The sequence below is a fragment of the Xenopus laevis genome, chromosome 5L (genome assembly GCF_017654675.1).
Source record: "Xenopus laevis strain J_2021 chromosome 5L, Xenopus_laevis_v10.1, whole genome shotgun sequence".
Taxonomy (NCBI): Eukaryota; Metazoa; Chordata; class Amphibia; order Anura; family Pipidae; genus Xenopus; species Xenopus laevis.
Window position 1 is genome coordinate 70,758,269 of NC_054379.1, and position 19,715 is coordinate 70,777,983.

Consider the following 19,715-nt stretch of genomic DNA (forward strand, 5'->3'; position numbering starts at 1 on the left):
GCAGTGAATCAGCAGAAAAGATGATGATGAGCTACTGGGAACATCTTTGGGTACAAAGATTTTCATTACTAAAGGGCTGTGGTGGACTTGGAATGGTAGAGCCCCAAAACATAATGGTCAATATTCCTTCCTTATTCTTTTTTAACTTTTACTTCTGCACACTAAAATAGTAGTGGATTTTAGATAAATAAACTAAGCAGACATCAGCGCCAATGTCAGACATTATTTTGCATACCCATCAATTAGCAGATGGGCGTGGCCTAAAATATGAAATCTGCATATTAAGACTTATGTTATACATATATTCATTACAGACCAAAGCAAATTTATATGGGACTAACAAATCATATAACACTATTTGCACTTACTAAGTAACTGTTACTAAGTTACAGTTCATATAGACCTTGTTAATTAAGTGTTATTTGAGGCTTTTAGATGACTAAACTGTGCTTTTACCATAGGGGGATGCCCAATACTAATCGTATGCCACAGGTCTATTGAGACTAACTCAACTCTTGTGAAATTCATACACATATCTTGTAGAGAAGAGGAGTATGCTGTTGATTTTTGAAGCCTTTGTGCTAATACATAAAAGTGGATTTATTCAAACTCAGATAATCGCTCATTCATACATTTCTGTGAATGTAGAGTGAACTGGCATGTTTTCCACTCATGTCATAATAAAGCATAGAACCCTTTGGCTTCCTTTGCAAGAGGTCTGCTGAGAATAAGGTTAGTGCTGGAGATGAGAGGTATTAAAGAGATATAACAGAATTGGTATGCAGCAGTCTTCCTGTTGTCTTATAAAACAACTCTGGATATAGATACTGCAAAATCATAAAATGGCACTCTATTGTGTTTAGCAGACACTAGACACAATATGAACTTATTTTCCTCCCCACTGTTCACTGGAATGGACAGCCACATGCATGGTTGATCTTGAGTAAATAGTCAAAGGCACAAAAAATGATTCAATTGAGATATCTTTTAAGACATATACCTGTGAAGATTTTATACTTTGGTTTTGCGGAGGAGCTTGATAGCTTGCTGCTGGATCATCACTGGGGCTTTTTAAAAATGGGCTGATCAGTCTGTTTTCATGGCAAGGATGATGCTATGTTTTGACATGACATCATAAAGTGAAAACTTGCTGTGCATATTAATATTATATAGAAGTGAATACTGCTCTCCTAAAAAACTTATTCTTCTGTTTCATGATAAAATTGCAAACATTCTGTGAAATTAGGCTGACAGGCATAGTAGATGCTACTACGTATTCCTTTAAAATCATTACACACAGCAGCACTATGCTTCCATTTTTGCAGTATACTTGTAGGCCAAAAACCTCAGAGTGCCCTAGCATTTACAAAGGACTCATAACAGATTAAGCTTTTAGCCTGATGTTTCATTTTTTGTGTAAGCATTTCCCTCTGAAATGATATTATGGGAGGCTCAAATTCAGGTCCAAACATAATGACCGCCTGTGGGCTCTGCTTAAGGCACCAATTTGCAGTTGTCATATCATTAAAGATAGAGAGAGCTGACAGGCTTCTCCACCTCCTGACCTTACTGCAGCTTCCTTGGTATCTTGGCTCAGAGCTATGTAGATCGAAACTATAACTGACATACTGCAAAACAGGCACAGATGGACAGAAATCTGTCCACTGTACTAAAATAGACTGCCTTGTATATCTACAGTTGCTCAAGACAAAGTCATTAAAAAATGTTTGCAGCAGATGGCAGGTAACCTCAGTGCCCAAATTTGCACAAAAATGTGTAGAAATCTTTATCATTCTTAGATATCATTATATTTTTAACTTACTAAAAGGAAAAAAAACACCAGTGTTACAAAGTTAAAATCAAGTTTAAGATTTACAAATTTACATAGCTATGTTTTCACACACCAAGATGATATTTAACCTTGAACGTTTCTGTCTTGCTACTGCTTACATTTGGAACACCATCTCTGATTTCCTCCAAAAAGAATCTTCCCTCATATTACTTCTTGGGGCACACACATAACATTTGACCCAGTTCTGGAACATAATGCAGTAACAACCACTGTAGACTGCAGCACTTACTAAAAATAATAATAATATGTCTTTAAGTTACCCAGTCACTTACATTGTAAGCACTTCGAAGCAGAGATCTTCTTTTCTCTATAACATTTAGCACTTAAAGGGATTATGTCATGTTTTTAATGTGTAGTTTTTATTTCTAAATTTCACTTTTATACTGCAAATAATTCACTCTACCATATAAAATTTAATTCCTGAAACAGCACGACATCCATGATTTCCAAATAGAGCATCACTTTTTGATTCTTCAGACCATCAAACAAATTTCTACTTTGGCCCAGAGTAGGTGTGATGTTTCTGTATCCAGTTTATTTAGTTTTTTTTTTCTTTCTGTATTCCTGAACCCATGCAGTAATTGTCACTACAGCATCCTTTCTGCTTTTAGTGCCACCTAAGGCCCAGAGGGTCATCCAATATTGGCTTTTGGTCTGGTCCCTTACATGCAAAGATTTCTCCAAATTCATCTAATGTTGTAATATTATGTACTGCAGTTGATGAAATACCCAGATTATTTGCAATTTTACTTGTTATTCTTATTCTTAAACTGTTTCCTTCTGAGGGATCACCCTCTCTGGGATGGCTTTTTTCAGTCTTTTGTTGCCCCTGTTCCAACTTATCTTAGTACTATTTGCATTTAAATATCATACCATTCTCATTTTATTTACATTCTATACTTTTTTTTGCTAAAATTCATTTTGAAACGAATTCCTCTGTATTAGTGACAGGCGAATTTATTTGCCAGGCGCAAATTCGTGGTGAATTTCCGCGTAACTCTTTCGACAACGGTGACAATAAATAGACGGCCACTGCCGTTAATGTGCGTCAGAATTGTCGATGGCGTCGGAATTGTTGCCGGCATGAAAAAAAAAAAAAAAAAAAAAAAAAAAAATTAGGCCATCACAATTCTGTATCTACTAGACATTTTTTCCCAGACATCTGTGTGAATTAGTAGTTTATTTATTTCCTGGCATTTATATAGTGTTGATCCATTTCTGTAGCACTTTTACAGAAATCAGACATTGTTCACATTTTTGCATGCGTTGGAGCTTTCATGCCGATTGTATAAGCTGTTTTAGCAAAATGACAACTCACACTGCACATCTAATCAAAAAAGGCAAAGAAGAAAGGTTCAGTGCAATAGAAAGCTATGTACTCATACTTTAACATCTGCATAGGAACAGCGATTTCAATATAGGCACACCCATAGTGATAAAGATCAAGTGTAGAAGAGAAATTTTCAAATGAACTGAATGACCACACCACTGTGTTTTAAAAAGGCAGTATACTCCCTGTTCAGTGAGGCTTTTACTAAACTTCTTCTTTGCCTATTGTTTTAATAACAAAAATATATGTTTTCGTTAATTTTTTTTTTTAGCTAAACAGGGAAATTGAAGTTACTCCATCTTTGGACCTTGAACGGTAGGTAGCCATTATACAATAATTTCCCCTTTCACCCATTTTGGCGTACAGATATGCAGGAGTCCACTCAGACAGTATCTGTGCATTAGGGAGATAATTATGTAACTCAATAGGACCAAACATGAAGTAGCTTCAATTTCCCTGGTTAGCTAAATTAAAAAAAAAAAGATTTTTCATGATTACGATAATAGGCAAAAAGCGCTGAACAAAGACACATACTGCCACTTTAAGTGCCAGAGGGTATTATACAGCACTCAAATTAAAAACATGGTTGGCTGCTCATCATGTTTCATGCCAATCATTGTCACGAATATGGGTGTGGTAACAATTTAGCGGTATTATGCAAGTTTTTCCATTCATATTTGTGGTCATCCTTTATCCTACCAAACACACCCAAGTGTACCAGATACGCATCTGACTTACCCTATATAAGCATCCTATGATATTATGTACTAATAAGAACACGTAAGGCATAGAATTTTCCAAAACGTGCTGAAAGTATGCATTTTCTTCATCTTTTAATTTGATGTTTTATGAAAGTAAATCTAGATAAAAACCGAAGTGCTTTTGGCAACCGATTAGTGATACATTACACATTAGGCAGCCAATTAAGTAATTAGGTTGGTTATAGAATTAATGGGATAGGTTGATAAACATAAAGAGAGAGAACTGATCAATACTTAATTTATACATATAATTATACTAAAACGTGCAAAGAACCAATACTTTCCAGTCAAAATTTTTTTTAAATCTGTTCCATGTACCTGATTGGAGCACCTTTTGCTTGTGCAGGTCTTAGCAGAACAGTGATAGTGGTAGCAGTTTCATTAAGTGATGCATCCACACCTTCATAGTCTGGTAATGTAGGTGCTAATATAGAAAAAAAACAGTAGAATTAAAGCAAAATTAACTAAAAGACAAAGTAAAATAGTTACACAGAGCAAATATTTTGTATATACAAGAAAAAGATCCGAAAACATACACAAGCAATTTGTAGACACACACACATACAGACTAAAACATAGGGGTAACACAATAAAATTAAGCCAATTATGGGAAGTGATTCATGTACACTTTTCACACTATATCGTTGAGATGGTAGAATGAAAAATAAAAAAAAAAATCTGTTGACAATCACAATGCATCAGCTAGGTCCCTTTGCAAAGCTGCTATTTGTTTTAGGAAAGTGTGATGGTTTGAGTGGGGGAGATGTGCCAAATATATACATGGTAGAAAAATATAGAAATTTTTTCATACTCACTGTAATTTCTATTTCCAAGTCACTTCCATGGCAGCATTCACCAACATGGGTTAATCCCGCCTATCAGGTCACTGGACAGGAAAGTGTTAACGATCGGTTTAAATACCTTGCTCCTCCCAGCAATACTCGTCTAGTAACAAGCTCCAGAAGAAGGGAGGGAAGTTGGTGAATGCTGCCATGGAAGTGACTTGGAAATAGAAATTACGGTGAGTATGAAAAAATTTCTATATTTCCCAAGTCACCCATGGCAGACAATTCACCAACATGGGATTTCCCCAAGCTTTAAGAAGGGAGGGACCAGTATTGATTAACAAAAAAACTTTTATTTAGCATGAACAACAGATTGCAAAATCTTTCTTCCAAACTTTGCATCTTGAGACAACATCACATTCAGTCTATAATGACGAATGAAGGTACAGGAAGACGTCCACCTAGCAGCCTTACAGATGAGGTCTGGCGGGGCCCTGGCTTCCGCCGCCCAGGAAGTAGCCATGGCTCTTGTAGAATGAGCCCTCAGGTCCTTAGGAATCTCATTGCCTGTCAACCGATAAGCTAGAGCAATGCAGGAGACAATCCAGCGGCCAATCGTAGACTTAGCTGGCGCCAAACCCTTTCTAGGGCCCCTCGGAATCAGGAATAACCTGTCAGATTTTCGCCAATCCTTCGTTCGCGTCAGATAATGCGAAACGGCCCTCACCAGGTCCAAAGTATGCCATTCTCGCTCCTTGTCAGACTTTGGAGAAGGGCAGAAGTAAGGTAGTGTAACTTCCAAATCGGCATGAAATTGGGAGATTACTTTTGGAAGAAACTCGAAAGATGGTCTCATAATCACTTTGTCCGGATAGACAATTGTGTCTGGCTCTTTTGCTGACAAAGCAGAAATCTCTCCAACCCTGCAAGCTGAGGTAATAGCGACCAGGAACAGGACTTTCAACGTCGCATGCCAGTCCGAGGCCTCCCTCAAAGGCTCAAAAGGCGAAGACATTAAGGCTCGTAAGACAATCGTAAGGTCCCAAGGTGGAACTCTGGATTTCTTGAAAGGGCACACTCTTCTCATTGCGTTGAAGAACCGGTTAACCAGAGGCTCCTCCGCCCAGGAATGGCCACACAACGCAGATAATGCGGAGACTTGACCTTGCAGAGTGCTTGTGCTAAGTTTTCTCTGGAAACCCACAAACAGGAACTGAACCACCTGTTGGACAGTAGGATCTTTTGGGTCAAACTTGTGTTGTACTGCAAATTCTGCGAAGCACTTCCAGACCCTGTAATATTGAGCCGAGGTAGAAGCCCTCCGAGCCTTCAATAAGAAATTCACCAGATCGTCCTGGAAACCATATTCTGCTAGCCTTTGCCTTTCAATTTCCATGCCGTCAGTGACAGGGAATCCACTCCCTCGTAGACCACTGGGCCCTGGGATAACAAATCCGGCTGAAGAGGCAGTCTCAGAGGTGGCTCTACTGCCAAACTCTGCAGGAGCGGAAACCAAGGGCGTCTCGGCCAATACGGAATTATGGCTATGACTAAGGCTTTTTCGACATCCACCTTTTTCAACACCCTCCAAATCATTGGAAAGGGCGGAAAGACATAACCAAATATCCTGCTCCAATCCTGGAGAAGTGCATCCACTGCCTCTGCCAGAGGACATGGTGCCCTGGAGAAGAACCTGCTGCACTTGTGGTTTTTGTCTGTGGCCATAAGATCGATTTCTGGCCTTCCGAACCTTTGTACTACGCCTTGAAAGTTAGCAGACATAAACTCCATTCTCCTGGTTGCAAGGTGTTGCGACTGAGAAAGTCTGCCTCCGTATTCTGACTGCCTGGAATATGTAAGGCTGTCAGCCCTTCTATATTTTCCTCTGCCCACGTCATTATTGGGGCCAGTTCTTTTAGCAGTCGGGCGCTTCTGGTGCCACCTTGCTTCTGCACATAAGATACCGTTGTAACATTGTCCGACTGAATCTTTACCCAGGCATGTAGAATTTTTCCTGAAAAGGCCAGCAACGCCTCGTTCACGGCCCGTAGTTCCAGAATGTTTGAGGAGACACCCTGCAGGTTCCAATGACCTTGAACACTGCGGCCTTCCAGTACTGCACCCCAGCCTCTCTCTGAAGCGTCTGTCGTGATTACCACATACGGGGGTTTTGCAAGAACCATCCCCTGAGTCAAGTTTCCTACAACCAGCCACCAATTTAAACTGTCTTTGGCGACCTCTGAAACTACAATCCATGAATTTAGTTTCAACTGTCTTGAAGCATTTTCCCTCAGGAAGAATCGTTGGAGAGGCCTCATGTGCCACCTGGCCCACTTCACCATCTGGATCGTAGATGCCATGAGACCTAGGACCGACATGCATGACCTTACTGAGACTCTTTGTTGTTCTTTGAACTGTCTTATTTGTCTCAATATATGCTGTATCTTTTCTTGAGGAAGTGAAACTATTCCTTCCTGCGTATCCAGGTGTGCACCCAAGAAGACCATCCTTTGTGACGGGAGTAGGTTGCTCTTCTCCCAATTTATTACCCAACCGAACTGTTGGAGTACCAGGATTGTTCTGTCCCTGAATTTCAGAGCTTCTTCTCTTGATGAAGCCACCAACAGAATGTCGTCCAGGTAATGAAATATAGACACACCTTCTACTCTCAGAAAAGCCACGACCGTGACCAGGACCTTCGTGAATGTTCTTGGGGACGTTGAGAAGCCAAAGGGAAGGCAGGTAAACTGGACATGTTGACCTTTGAAGGCAAACCGAAGATACTTCCGGTGTGTCTTGTGCACTGGTACATGGAAATATCCGTCCTTCAAGTCCAGATTTATTAGCCATGACTGTGGCGGAACTGCTTGTAGGATGGACGTCAGTGATTCCATTTTGAAGCGCCTGCAGTTGACAAACTGATTCAGAGGGCGTAAATCCAGAACCGGTCTGAATGCCCCCGAGGCCTTCCGGACTAGAAAGAGCTTCGAATAGAAACCTAAGCCCTGTTGGGACTTCGGAACCCATTCCACTGCCCCTGAGTTCAGGAGTTGATCTACATACTCCTGTAACACTTGGTCCGAACCTGGTACCTGCGGGACTGAAGACATCTTGAACACATTGCAAGACGGCACCCTGTGGAATTCCAACCGATATCCTTCCTGAATCACCCTCAGGACCCATTGGTCTCTGATTTTTGAGGCCCAGACCGCATAAAAGGATGTTAGACGTGCCCCCACTCTGCTGGTCTGAGCCGGCCTGATCTCATTGCTTCTTCTCTGTATGGCTTGAGCTGAAAGTAGAACTTCTCCTATTGGGAGGCCTACTTTCCCCCCTTGTGGGCTTCCAATTCGTCTGTCTTCCGGCAGTCCTTCCATATCTAGGCTGTCTTGAACCTCGAAAGGACCTGTTAATGGGGGAACTAGGCCTACCCCCTTGACGTCTGAATCTCTTTTCCTGCGGCAAAAATACACTCTTGCCCCCGGAAGCCTTCTTAATGATGGAATCGAGTTTCTCACCGAAGAGCATCTCCCCCTCAAATGGCAACTGACATAAGTTCACCTTAGAGGCTGAATCCGCCAGCCACGGCTTCAGCCACAAAGCTCTTCTTGAGGACACCGAAAGCGCCATAGTTCTTGAAGCTAGATGTACCAGATCTAGAGAGGTATCTGTCATGAAATCCACCGCTAGCTTCAATTCAGACAACATTTCACGTAACCCTGATCTTTTGACATTAGAAGAAATGGCATCTTCCAGGTTATTTAACCACACCTTCATAGCTCTTGATGTGGAGGTCATACAGTAGCTACTGCCGGTCTACAAGCTGCTCCTGCCGCTATAAACGTCTTCTTGAGATTAGTTTCGATCCGTTTCTCCATTGGATCACGGAAAGCTGCTGCATCATCCACTGGCAGCGTCGTCTTTCTTGCCAACCTTACCACTGCAGCATCGACTTTAGGCGGATTGTCCCACAACTTAGAGAAAAACTCCTCCACCGGATACTTTTTTGCAAACTTCCCCTGGATAACAAACTTTTTCTCTGTTCTCTTCCATTCAGAGCTGATGATTTCCTTAATTGAATCATGCACCGGGAAAGTCACCTGTCTTTTCCTGACCGATGGGAAGAACTTATCTGCTGAACTAGACTTAGGTAGCTCTTCCGAAAGACATAGCGTCTTCCTTACTGCCTTTACCAGATTCTCTATCACTGTAGGATCAAATGCAATCTCTTCCTCAGAAAACACTTCTCCTTCCTCTGAGAATTCAGAATGTGCCTCCCCAGGAGAATACAATTCTTCATCTGACACATCCGATAGAGACCCATATGGCAAATCTCTGACCCTCTTAGCTTTCCTCTGTACCCCAGAGGTAGAAGCAGTAGCCTCTTGCATGCCTTGTACCACAGCTTGCTTGATGATGGAGACCAGAGCATCCAATTGTGGGGCTCCTGAAGGCTGAGGGTCTGCAGACGCTACTGGGTCCGTAGCTGAAGCCGCTTTCCTTGAAAGAGTAGGCTCCCCTTTCTGCAATTCAGTTGACACATGTAGGCTGAAAATGGAAAAGACAACCATCAGCCACTAATTATCGTTCTCTCTCATTACATCCATATAACCACAGCCAGCTTACCTAGGACCTTTGGGCTGAGATCCTTTTCCAGAGCCAGGCTGATCCATAGTAACAATCTGTAGCCGAGTGAACAAACGCTCCCCAACTTCCAGCGAAGTGTACTATCACATCCAGCCAAAACGCCAGCCTTGCACATACTGCCAGCGTCTTCTTATTGCGTCACTTCCTGACGCCGTTTTCCCGCGCGTCAGACCGGTCGCGCGTCACCTCCGGGCGCGTCCTTCGTGTGCGCCAATCCCGGCGCGCGTCCACTTCCGGGTGCGCGTCCCCTTTGGGCGTGCGTCTTCCGCATGCGTCACTTCCGGCGCACGTCACTCCGTTCGTCAACTCAGGCGCGCATCTTCCACGCGCTTCCGCGTCCGCACTCGACGCGCGTCCGCGTCAGTATTGGCGCGTGTGCTCTCCACATGGAACAAACAATTTACACAGCCTCGAATCCACATGAAACGGCTGATCCTCTGGACTGCTTCATCCTCCTCTCTACCCTAGGAGGGAATTCCTACAGCAGCTCCAGCACACAACCCTGCCCAACGGGTTCTTCTCACCACAACCCATATAGGGTGCACTTGGAGGCATCAGAGGGGAGAGAGAGAGAGAGAGACCCACCCTGGTATGGTAAGCTTTTAGCAGCCTTTAGCAATCTGTAGCAGCCTGTAACAGCTTGTAGCAGCCTGTCGTGACCTGGACAGGAAAAAAAGACGAGTATTGCTGGGAGGAGCAAGGTATTTAAACCGATCGTTAACACTTTCCTGTCCAGTGACCTGATAGGCGGGATTAACCCATGTTGGTGAATTGTCTGCCATGGGTGACTTGGGAAATGTAGGGTTTACACATCCTTTAATATTTATCTGGCTACAGAAAAATAAAAAGTGCCTATCAATATGGTATAATATCCCTTAAAATAACAATCACAAATAGAAGCCTGTAAGCATGCAAATGAAAAAATGAAAAGCCACTTGTTTTTATCTTCCTGTCATGGAACCAGTACACATCCCCTGTAACAGTAAGTAAGAATTATTCACACCCAAAAGTACAGCGTAAGAGAAGCAGGGTTAGAAACGATTAATTGTCAAATGACATCCACTGTGCATTATAGAAGGGAAGGGTATGAATAAACTGAAGAACAGAGATACTGAGAGACCTGTCCATAAGTTGTATTGAAGAGTCATAAGCAGTGGAGCATTTATAATCTTTATGCAGGATCAGAGAAGGCTTGTCAAAATACAGTGTGAAGAAGCGTTGAGTAAAAAGAATTTAGGAATAGGATAACTATGGAGGAAACGTTCACAATTCGGGCATCCTAAGGATAATAATTTAACTGGCACAATGACTTATTTATCATTTTTTCAAAGAGCATAACACTGTAAATTACAGTCTTTCTGCCTTAAGGTGGCTATTTACATATGGATATATTGTACATTTATATATGCATGAATGGTGCCTCCCTGATCCCAACCAATATCCATGTACTATGGATATCAGTCTGTTCAGGGATAAATCAAGTTTGAACACTTCATCCGCCAATACACCATGGAAGCCATCAACAGCCACAGCTCCTCTTTACTTCCTGCTGTTGGAATGGTTTGTGTTACTTGAACAAATGATTAAAACAACAGTAAGGAAGCATCTTGGCGGGGGTGGGGGGGTGGGTTGACTGGTCAGAAACTGTACACGATTGGGCATAACTTTACAATCTTTATTATGTGAAGTTGTACCAGAATGCAACCTGCATGAACAGAATGCATCATATTGACGTGTTGTGGGAGGTCCACTGAAAATACAGAAAATAAAGGATTCTTCATTACATCCCAAAGATCTCCTTTTTGAGGAAGCCATGTTTTGCCATTAGGCAATTTCAGTGTTAATGTATCTGAAAGTTATTCTATATTCTAATTTCTATATTTTGTTTAGTTACAGCCTGGAATTAAAATTGAATTAACTGGGATTTTAATTTTAATCAGGATTACTACTTTAAAGATGCAAAACATTTTTGCATACAAAGGTTAATTTACATGTTTTCCATGTTGCTCAAGTTAGTTGGAATGAGTTTTGTCTGCCTAAATAAGATCAAGTCTTTTTCTGCCATTGGTGGACATTCATTTTTTTTCTTTTTAAGGCCAATACTGTATTAATGTGGCCTTCTGTTTGAGGCTTGTGTAGTGGCAGATTTGCACCACAGATATTGTACATTAGTACACACTGCAACTAGGTTGCTTTTTTTTTTTTAAAAAACTTCAGATGTGCTTTGACATGGTTTCACATTGCTTGTTTAGCACCACACAATTTTAGAGGTCTTAACCGAACTGAGAATCTGTGGCACTAATTAGGTCAATAAGTGTCATTTGACAAACCCTTTAAGGGAGAGATTTGGGGAGAATACCTATTTGTTTTCCTATACGTTACCAAAAACGTGGCTTAAAAGAAATTTTTTGTGAGATTTGCCATCCTGGATCTTCAGAAACCTATGTCTAAATGGCCATGTATTTATTATGAGCTAATGTGCCCCTGACCAAAAAGATAGGACTTTCAATTGGAGATTGCAGAGGAAAAAAATACAACACCCAGTTCATTAACCTGAATAGCCTGTTATAAATACGATTTAAAAAAGTAATCCAAAGAAAATTTCTATGTGCAAAGTTGGTAGGCACTTTCTGCAAAAGACCTGCAGCTGTAGTTGTAGCCAAATGTGGTTCTACCAAAAATTGACCCCCTTTTCAACATGATTTCAGGAAATAAGACTTGTGTTGAACATACATTTTTAGTAATTAAAATGTTTCTTGAGCTAAACAGGGCAATCAGGAGAACCTGAAGCAATTCCATGTTTGGTCCTTGTGAGGTAGATAAATACAGAAAAAAACATGCAAAAACTATGTTAGCTTTTTGTGTTTAGCAGCTCTCCAGTTTGATATTATAGCAGCTACATGATTGCAAGGGTCTTTTTTACCCTAGAAACAAGGCAGTAGTTTTAATGACAGACTGGAAATATGTATATAAATAAAACTGTATATGTCCAAATTCATTTCAGTTTTCATTCCAGCTTGTAACGCACTAAAATATGGAAAATTCCAGGTGCTGACTAATGTGACTTACTACATCCTTGTCCATAGTGCTACCATTCTACAACTGCCCACATGTATGTCTACTTCACATTATAATAGTATCAACAGTCTGTTCTGGAAATAACACTAGATATTTTGTACACATGCTTCTAACACTATCTGAATATGCAGTGCCTGTATTTTAGTCTGTTTTAGCAACTACTTCACCTGAGATGTTGGTGGTAACATTGACTGCAGTTGCTGGGCCAAATCCTTTCACAGTACTAGCTCTTATATGGAACTGGTATGTAGTTCCTGGGTGCAGCTGAGAGAAAGTGTGGTGGGTGCTATTCCACAATTTGGTAACCGTTTGAGGAGGCCCAGCCACAGGAACTGCTGGGTCAAAAGACCTGATACTGTTGTATTTCACCTGTTAAAAAAAGAATATGTGTTACAAAAAGTAGAAAAAAACTATTGTTAACCTGTACAGTATCGTTTTAATTCTTCAGAATAGAGTATAATTTAAGAATGCTTCAATAAGCAACCAAGACAAACACATAAATGGATAATAAAAAAAACTGCAAGGTTTTCAATAGGAAGTGATGAACAAGCTCAGAGTATGCATAACATTCATTATGAAACCCACCCAAGGGCTCCGACATTTAATTAACATAGCCGTTTATTTCACAGCCAGACAACTTTTTCCCCAGCACTGTATACAAAATGTGCAAATATAATGAAAGGTAGGTAAACCTCACTATAGGAGATTTCATGATCTAATTTAAACTATCTAAATATGCAATCATAACATAATTTTATTAAGAATACTAAACCTGGTGAGTCTATGGGACAAAGTATTTTCCCTAAAACAAGTCTTATAGAATGTAAGTTATTTGTGCAGTGTCTTTAAAAAAGCTAACAAATAAAACCTTTTCATGTAGAGCAGTGCTGTCCATTCCAAAGAATTTTTATGGCCCCAGCTTGCTCAAAAGCTCCATAAGTAATGTACAAAAAACATAATATAATACAGAAAATGCATTATTACAATGAACAATCTAGTGGTAATTTTTTGTAGAGTGGCATTATACTTCTTAGAGATTCTTTAATACTCTGTTTTTACAAGTACTTGGTATAGCTTTGGGAATAAAGTGTTTTTTTATTATTATGACTGTAATTGGTCAGAGTATATATTTAATTTCCCTGCTTCAGAGAAAGCAGTATGGCACATCCATATTTATTAATAATAAAAAAAAAAGAGAGAGAAAATGTAAAGATATGCTCTGTTTAATTAAGGCAACGTTTCCTATGTGAGAAAGCAATGTTAGAGGACAGTGTGTGTATCTATATGATTCCATACTGCGCTCCTGTATAGCATGAATTACCTCTGTAGAAAGCACAACACTCCAGTTTTACAAAACAAAAAAAAATCTCAAATTTGTGAGCAAAAGTATAATATTACTATGCTTCCAAACAAAAATACAATACTGTAATTACTGTGAATCTCCTCATGTTAAGCTGGGTGCAGATTTTTCCAATTTTATAATCAGTACTGTAACCTTTGTGAAATTTTAGTAACCTCAGTCTGTCTGGAAAATTTTAGACTACCTAACATGATTGGTTATGATTATTTCAACAATGACATACTATCAGATGTGTTTTTCTTTACCTCATATAGAGTGATGACACCATTTGGCTCCAATGGTTCTTTCCAGTTAAGAAATATCTTGTCTTCAAACGGAGAGCCTTTTAATGAACTAAAGGGGACAGGCCCAGGGACTACAAAGAGAAAAATAATTATTACTTAATTATTACTTATTTAATTATAACATTGGTTTTTTCAGGACAAAAAATGTTAAAATGTGTATACTGCAGAATTGCCTTGAAATTAGCCAAATTTTCAAGGCCTCAGCCTCTTTTTTTCATCTCTGGAACAGTGTGCAATGGATTTAAAAAATGAAAAGAAAGATTATTACCTATACTTGTTCCTTGAATATTCCTAAACTATATGCCATATTGTATACTTCCTGAATAGCAGTAACACCAAAAAATTGAAGTGTTTTAAAGTAATTAAAATATCATGTACTGTTACATCTATTAAATGCATCTGTGCACTGAATCCAGGATTTGGTTCAGGATTCGGCCTTATTTTCAGCTGAACTAAATCCAAAAAATCATGTGACTTTTTGTAAGACAAGCAAGGAATTCAAAAATTTTTTGCTCTCTTCCCCCCTCGTTTCCCTAATTTAAATATGCAAAGTATGGATTGGATTCAGTTCGGTATTCAGCCAAATTTTTCACAATGGATTCAGCTGATTCCTAAAATAGTGGATTCGGTGCATCCCTACTATTAACTAAACTAAACTGAAGGGGGATCATCGGTTTTCACTCACTCACGAAATAGTCTATTTCTGTTGAACAGTGAAAAGGAAAAACACACCGAGATTCAATGTTCTATAGCAGTGCTGTCCAACTGGTGGCCCATGGGCTGGATGCCCCCCCATGAAAGTCTGCCTGCTGTGACTGCTTACCTTGTGTTAGATTTAAAAGGTATCAGTAATGAGATCCTCCATTATTCACACCTGTAACACCACTATTGTTCATACCCCTGACTATTTGAAGCACAGTATGAACTGTTCATCTTAGAATGGTCCTGATAGGTTTCCCTGTCTCCTGCTGTATTCTGCCTTCCCTATGCTCCCTGTGTGTGCCATAGTCTGCCTACTCTATGCTTCCTGTGTGTAGCATACTTTGCCTGCCCTATGTTGTGTGTGTGTGTGTGTGTGTCATAGTCTGCCTGTCCTATGCTCCATGTGTGTGCAATACTCTGCCTGCCCTATACTCTCTGTGTGACATACTCTGCCTGCCCTATGCTCCCTTTGTGTGCCATACTCTGCCTGCCCTATGCTCCATGTGTGCCATACTGTGCCCTATGATACCTGTCAGAAATGAGAATGGTAGGGTTTGATGGTAGCTAAGCTGCATAAATACATACTTGTAGCAAAATCATAATGAATATAATTTTTAAGTACAATAGGCTGTGATGTACTGTTTCTAAGCATATCGGTGTCAGAAAATGTAACTTCAAAATAAACCCTCAGACCTTGGGCTTCACACCATCTAACTTAATACAATAGTGAGGTGATTGTGATGGTTTATTTAATGTTTAAATTGTTTAAAATGATTTGTTTAAATTTTACTTGAGGTATAGAGATTCAAATTAGAGTAAAAATCCCTATCCCATACCCATTTGGGTGTATACATCATATATATACACGTATATATGTTTGTATGTATTATATATAGATATATATGTATGTATGTATCTATATATGTATACAAATATATGTATATATTTATTGTACATTCATAGGCATGGATGAAGACAAAGTACCTGGCTTAACATAATTTAGCTACCAGCTTTTTCATTATCTCCATAAAACCCCATGTTGCTTGCTACCCAGAAAAAAATTCAGCCAATTTCAAATGCTAGTCGCTTTTATAGTGAGACATCTAGGCAATATAAGCCTCTTTTATAGTGAGATTTCTAGCAACCGAGAAAGATTAAAAATCATATTCAATCAGCAAATAAATAGTTACCAAAATTGGCTAAAAATAATGTTGTGTTATCATGAGAATGCAGACTTCTATTCAAACACGAGCAAGATTTAAAACATACTAACCATCTTCATCAGTCTGAATGATGGTCTCCTCACTTTCCTTTCTTCCCTCAGGGTTAGTTAGGATCATCTTCAAGCTTACATTTGTGTAAGGTGGGAGATTGTCCACTATGTGCTGGGGAGCCTTGGGGTCCATATCAAGGCATTCTGCTTTGTTCATGCCATGTCCCCGGTAGTAGTGATAACAAATGGTAACATTGAACGTGTGGCAGCGAGTAATGTTGTATCCAAGTGACTCCCAATCAACTGCAATACGCCTGGATCGTGTTTCAGCAATCTTCAAAGTTTTAGGTGTTCTCATAGGCTCTATAATACAAAGGAGAAACAATGTTAATGGCACATGGAACCCTTTGAAGCATCTAAAAAAAGCACCTACGCTACATAAACTACCACTAGCGACAAATCTCCCGAGAATGCCTTGCTTGCTAACATTTTGATTGTCACAAGTAAAACATATTACTTACTGCTATATGGCCAGATAGCATTAAGTAATATATTTTACTTATGGCAATTGCAATGGTAAGGCAGTTGCGGCAGATCTTTTACTGCGATAGTGTATTTTTGGCATGAGCAACAAATCTCCCAATGTGTCCTTTTTCTTATGATTAAAGGATCAAAAAATTATTAAAAGATTAAGAGGTATATTTATTATGTGGTGTAAAAAACAACAGGATAATTCACAACCCATCACCTGGCTTCTCTATGTAAAAAAATGGCATACATTTTTTACATAACTTTTCTTAGAGTGACTTCCATCGTTGGCAAATCTGGTGTTTGCATGGTGTAAAATAAAACACTAGGAAGTGAATTGACGGGAGCCTTTTGCAACCACGGGTCAATTCACTTCCTAATGGGACACAGCAAATTCTGGCTGGAAGGGAGTCCAGTCGACGGGTAGCCGCCACAAGGGTAACTATAAGACCACCTACATGTGATTTTCCAAAGTAAAATAAAACACCTTGATAAATTCGCCATTACATATCTTTTTACACCATTTTTTTGGCAAATTTCATGGGTTTATGACTTCTAACTTTCAATGATTATCTAACGCCCAACTCTTGCATCAAGAGAGAATGAAGAGAAACTGATGCTGAGAGAGGAATAGTGAAGACAAACTTGATTATTTCAGAAACGGTACAACATTTTTAATTGATTGTATTTAGAAAGTTTCTTATTTCATGATTATATAATTAAGCTTATATTACATTTTCATTTTAATGATAGTTCACTTTTAAACTGGCTATACATGCAATATTTGTATGATTAATTAGGAAGTGAATAGATGATGTTGGCCAGGCTGTCTGCCCTACAAATATAACAATAGTATGAAAGCTGTAAAAAAAAAAAAAAATACAATTCTGGAAAATAATTATACATTCTCCATTAAATATTTCTGTTAGACAAATGAATATGGTTTAAACATCACATTATGAAGCTACATTCTATATGATGCATAATGAAATTTAGGGACAGAATCCAGAATGCTCGGGACCTAAGGGTTTCTGGATAATGTATCCTTCTGTAATTTGGATCTTCATGTCTTACGTCTACTAGAAAATCATGTAAACATTAAATAAATCCAAAAGGCTGGGTTTGCTTCCAATAAGTATTAATTATATCTTAGTTTGAATCAAGTACAAGGTACTGTTTTATTATTACTGAAAAAAAGAAAATTATTTTTAACAATTTGGATAAAATGGAGTCTACGGGAGATGGCCTTTCCGTAATTCTGAGCTTTCTGGATAACGGGTTTACTGATAACTGATTCCATACTTGTACATGGTTTTCACTGATTTAAAATTCAAGAACATGACACCGAATTATGAAAAAGTGAATGTGAAATAAATGGTTATATCAATCTTGCTCCCAATATCTGTAAATGATGAGGTTATATGATTTACTTTAGCAATACTAGTTGCCTTTGACCTGGCCAGAGTTAAATATAAATGTTTCACTGTATTTTGGGACTGACAGCATTATTTAGTTTGCTTGCTCAAATCTTAAGATGACTTGACACAGCCATTGCAAGAGTTCCTACCCACCACGCATTCAAACAAGCACTTGATAATGTTTCTGATTGCTGGGTTTTCTCCTCATCGAAGTAATAAAAATTTAAACCAAACACTCTCCGCAGGTGCTGTCCAATCATGCCCAGCTGCAACTCTGACAAGATGTTTCCCTAAAGGTATAATGCAGCTGCTGTTTTCTCTCACCCCCTGCTGTCTTGAGATCTTCCCTGCAGGTTTTAATCAGTGTTTAAGATCCAAAGACATTAAACAGAAAATGTTAACTAATAGCGCAATCCATTTTAATGGTGCTTGGAGAAGATGCATCGTGATGTGACAGGGAGGTCATGCAGCTGCTGATCAGATTTTTTTTTCCTGTGTAAAATAAATGAGCCGACACATCACTGCAAAAAAGTATCAATATCCAAGGAATTTTAAGGGATTTTTTTCAGCTCAGTATTGTTCCGTTTGAGGTAATTGCTCGGTTACAGTCACAATCACAGAGATGACCTAGATTTCATTGACATTCACTACTATTCACCACCAGCTCTAGTCTTCAAACTAAGAAAAAAATCTACATAATGAAAACTATTAAAACATTAACAGACAACACTCTACAAAAAGTGAACTTGTCCTGTCACTACTCCAGTATATTTTATTTGCATAGTATTAAGCACCACATAAATGTACACACTTTCTCATTTAGCCTTCAGAGCTCATAACAGTGCTACATTGTGCCTGCATCTTTTGAACTTTGGGCCTCACTTGGTCCAAAAGACCTAAAAGAAGGGAAAGGGAATTATTTTAATCTTTCCTTCCCCACTATACTCACTTGGTCAATTTAGAAAAAATGAGGTTAATGCCCAGAGACAAATCTTGAGGAAGGGAAGAAAAAGGACAGCGGAGAAGGTAGTAATCACTGCATTCTATGGCAACGTATACCAATAATCTGTTTAACTGAACAGCAAATAACATTATAACTGAAAAGTCTTAAGGATGTGGGCTGCTTTGCTCCTCATTCTTTGTTGATAGGCATAAAGAGGTGTTGCAACAAACAATATGTCTTTCAGTAATACCCCATGCCCTAAATCGTGGGCAATATACAAAGCCTATACAAAAAGAGATTACTCCTGCAAATGTGTTTTTGTCATAGAACGTGGAATCGCTGAGCAACAAAAATAGACAAATGTCAGTCAGTATTTAGTAAATGCATCTTTAGCACAAAATATAGCCTGAGTCTGCTTGGGTAGGTCTCTACTTGTTATGTATATTCCACTGTAGAAAATTGATCCACTGCCTTTCACTCAAAATGTGTGAGCTGATCATAGATCAGCAGTAAGTGTAAACATGCAAAAAAGCACGCTACAGCTTATATGTGCCGAAATCCGCTCTATGTGCACACTGTCTGGCTTTACCCATCAGCACAGGTGCTTCTTTTGTCTTCATTTTGACCAAAATGCTGGCCTTCCAAGTACAAGTGAATTAAAGGCGGTGCATTTATTTTGTGCTTTTTTTCATTGTAATAAATTTCAATCACTGACCTGAAAGAGTAGGTTTCTTTGAATGAGTGTAAAAAACAAAATGTAATCCTTTGTTATTCCATTTACTAACTCAATAAAACATGAAAACATTTAATCGGA

At 39.1% G+C, this 19,715-nt stretch overlaps 1 protein-coding gene across 14 annotated transcripts in view; it reads right to left on the minus strand.

The window, feature by feature from the left end:
- ptprk.L (protein tyrosine phosphatase receptor type K L homeolog) overlaps positions 1-19,715 on the minus strand; it is a 291,695-nt gene that overhangs the window by 79,747 nt on the left and 192,233 nt on the right. For all 14 annotated transcript variants that reach the window (XM_041562919.1, XM_041562917.1, XM_041562920.1 and 11 more), the window contains exons 8-11: positions 16,073-16,375; positions 14,059-14,168; positions 12,621-12,822; positions 4,262-4,367 (exon numbers count right to left, since the gene is read on the minus strand). In XM_041562919.1, coding sequence (XP_041418853.1) covers positions 4,262-4,367; positions 12,621-12,822; positions 14,059-14,168; positions 16,073-16,375 — 721 coding nt within the window. The remainder of the gene's footprint in view (positions 1-4,261; positions 4,368-12,620; positions 12,823-14,058; positions 14,169-16,072; positions 16,376-19,715) is intronic.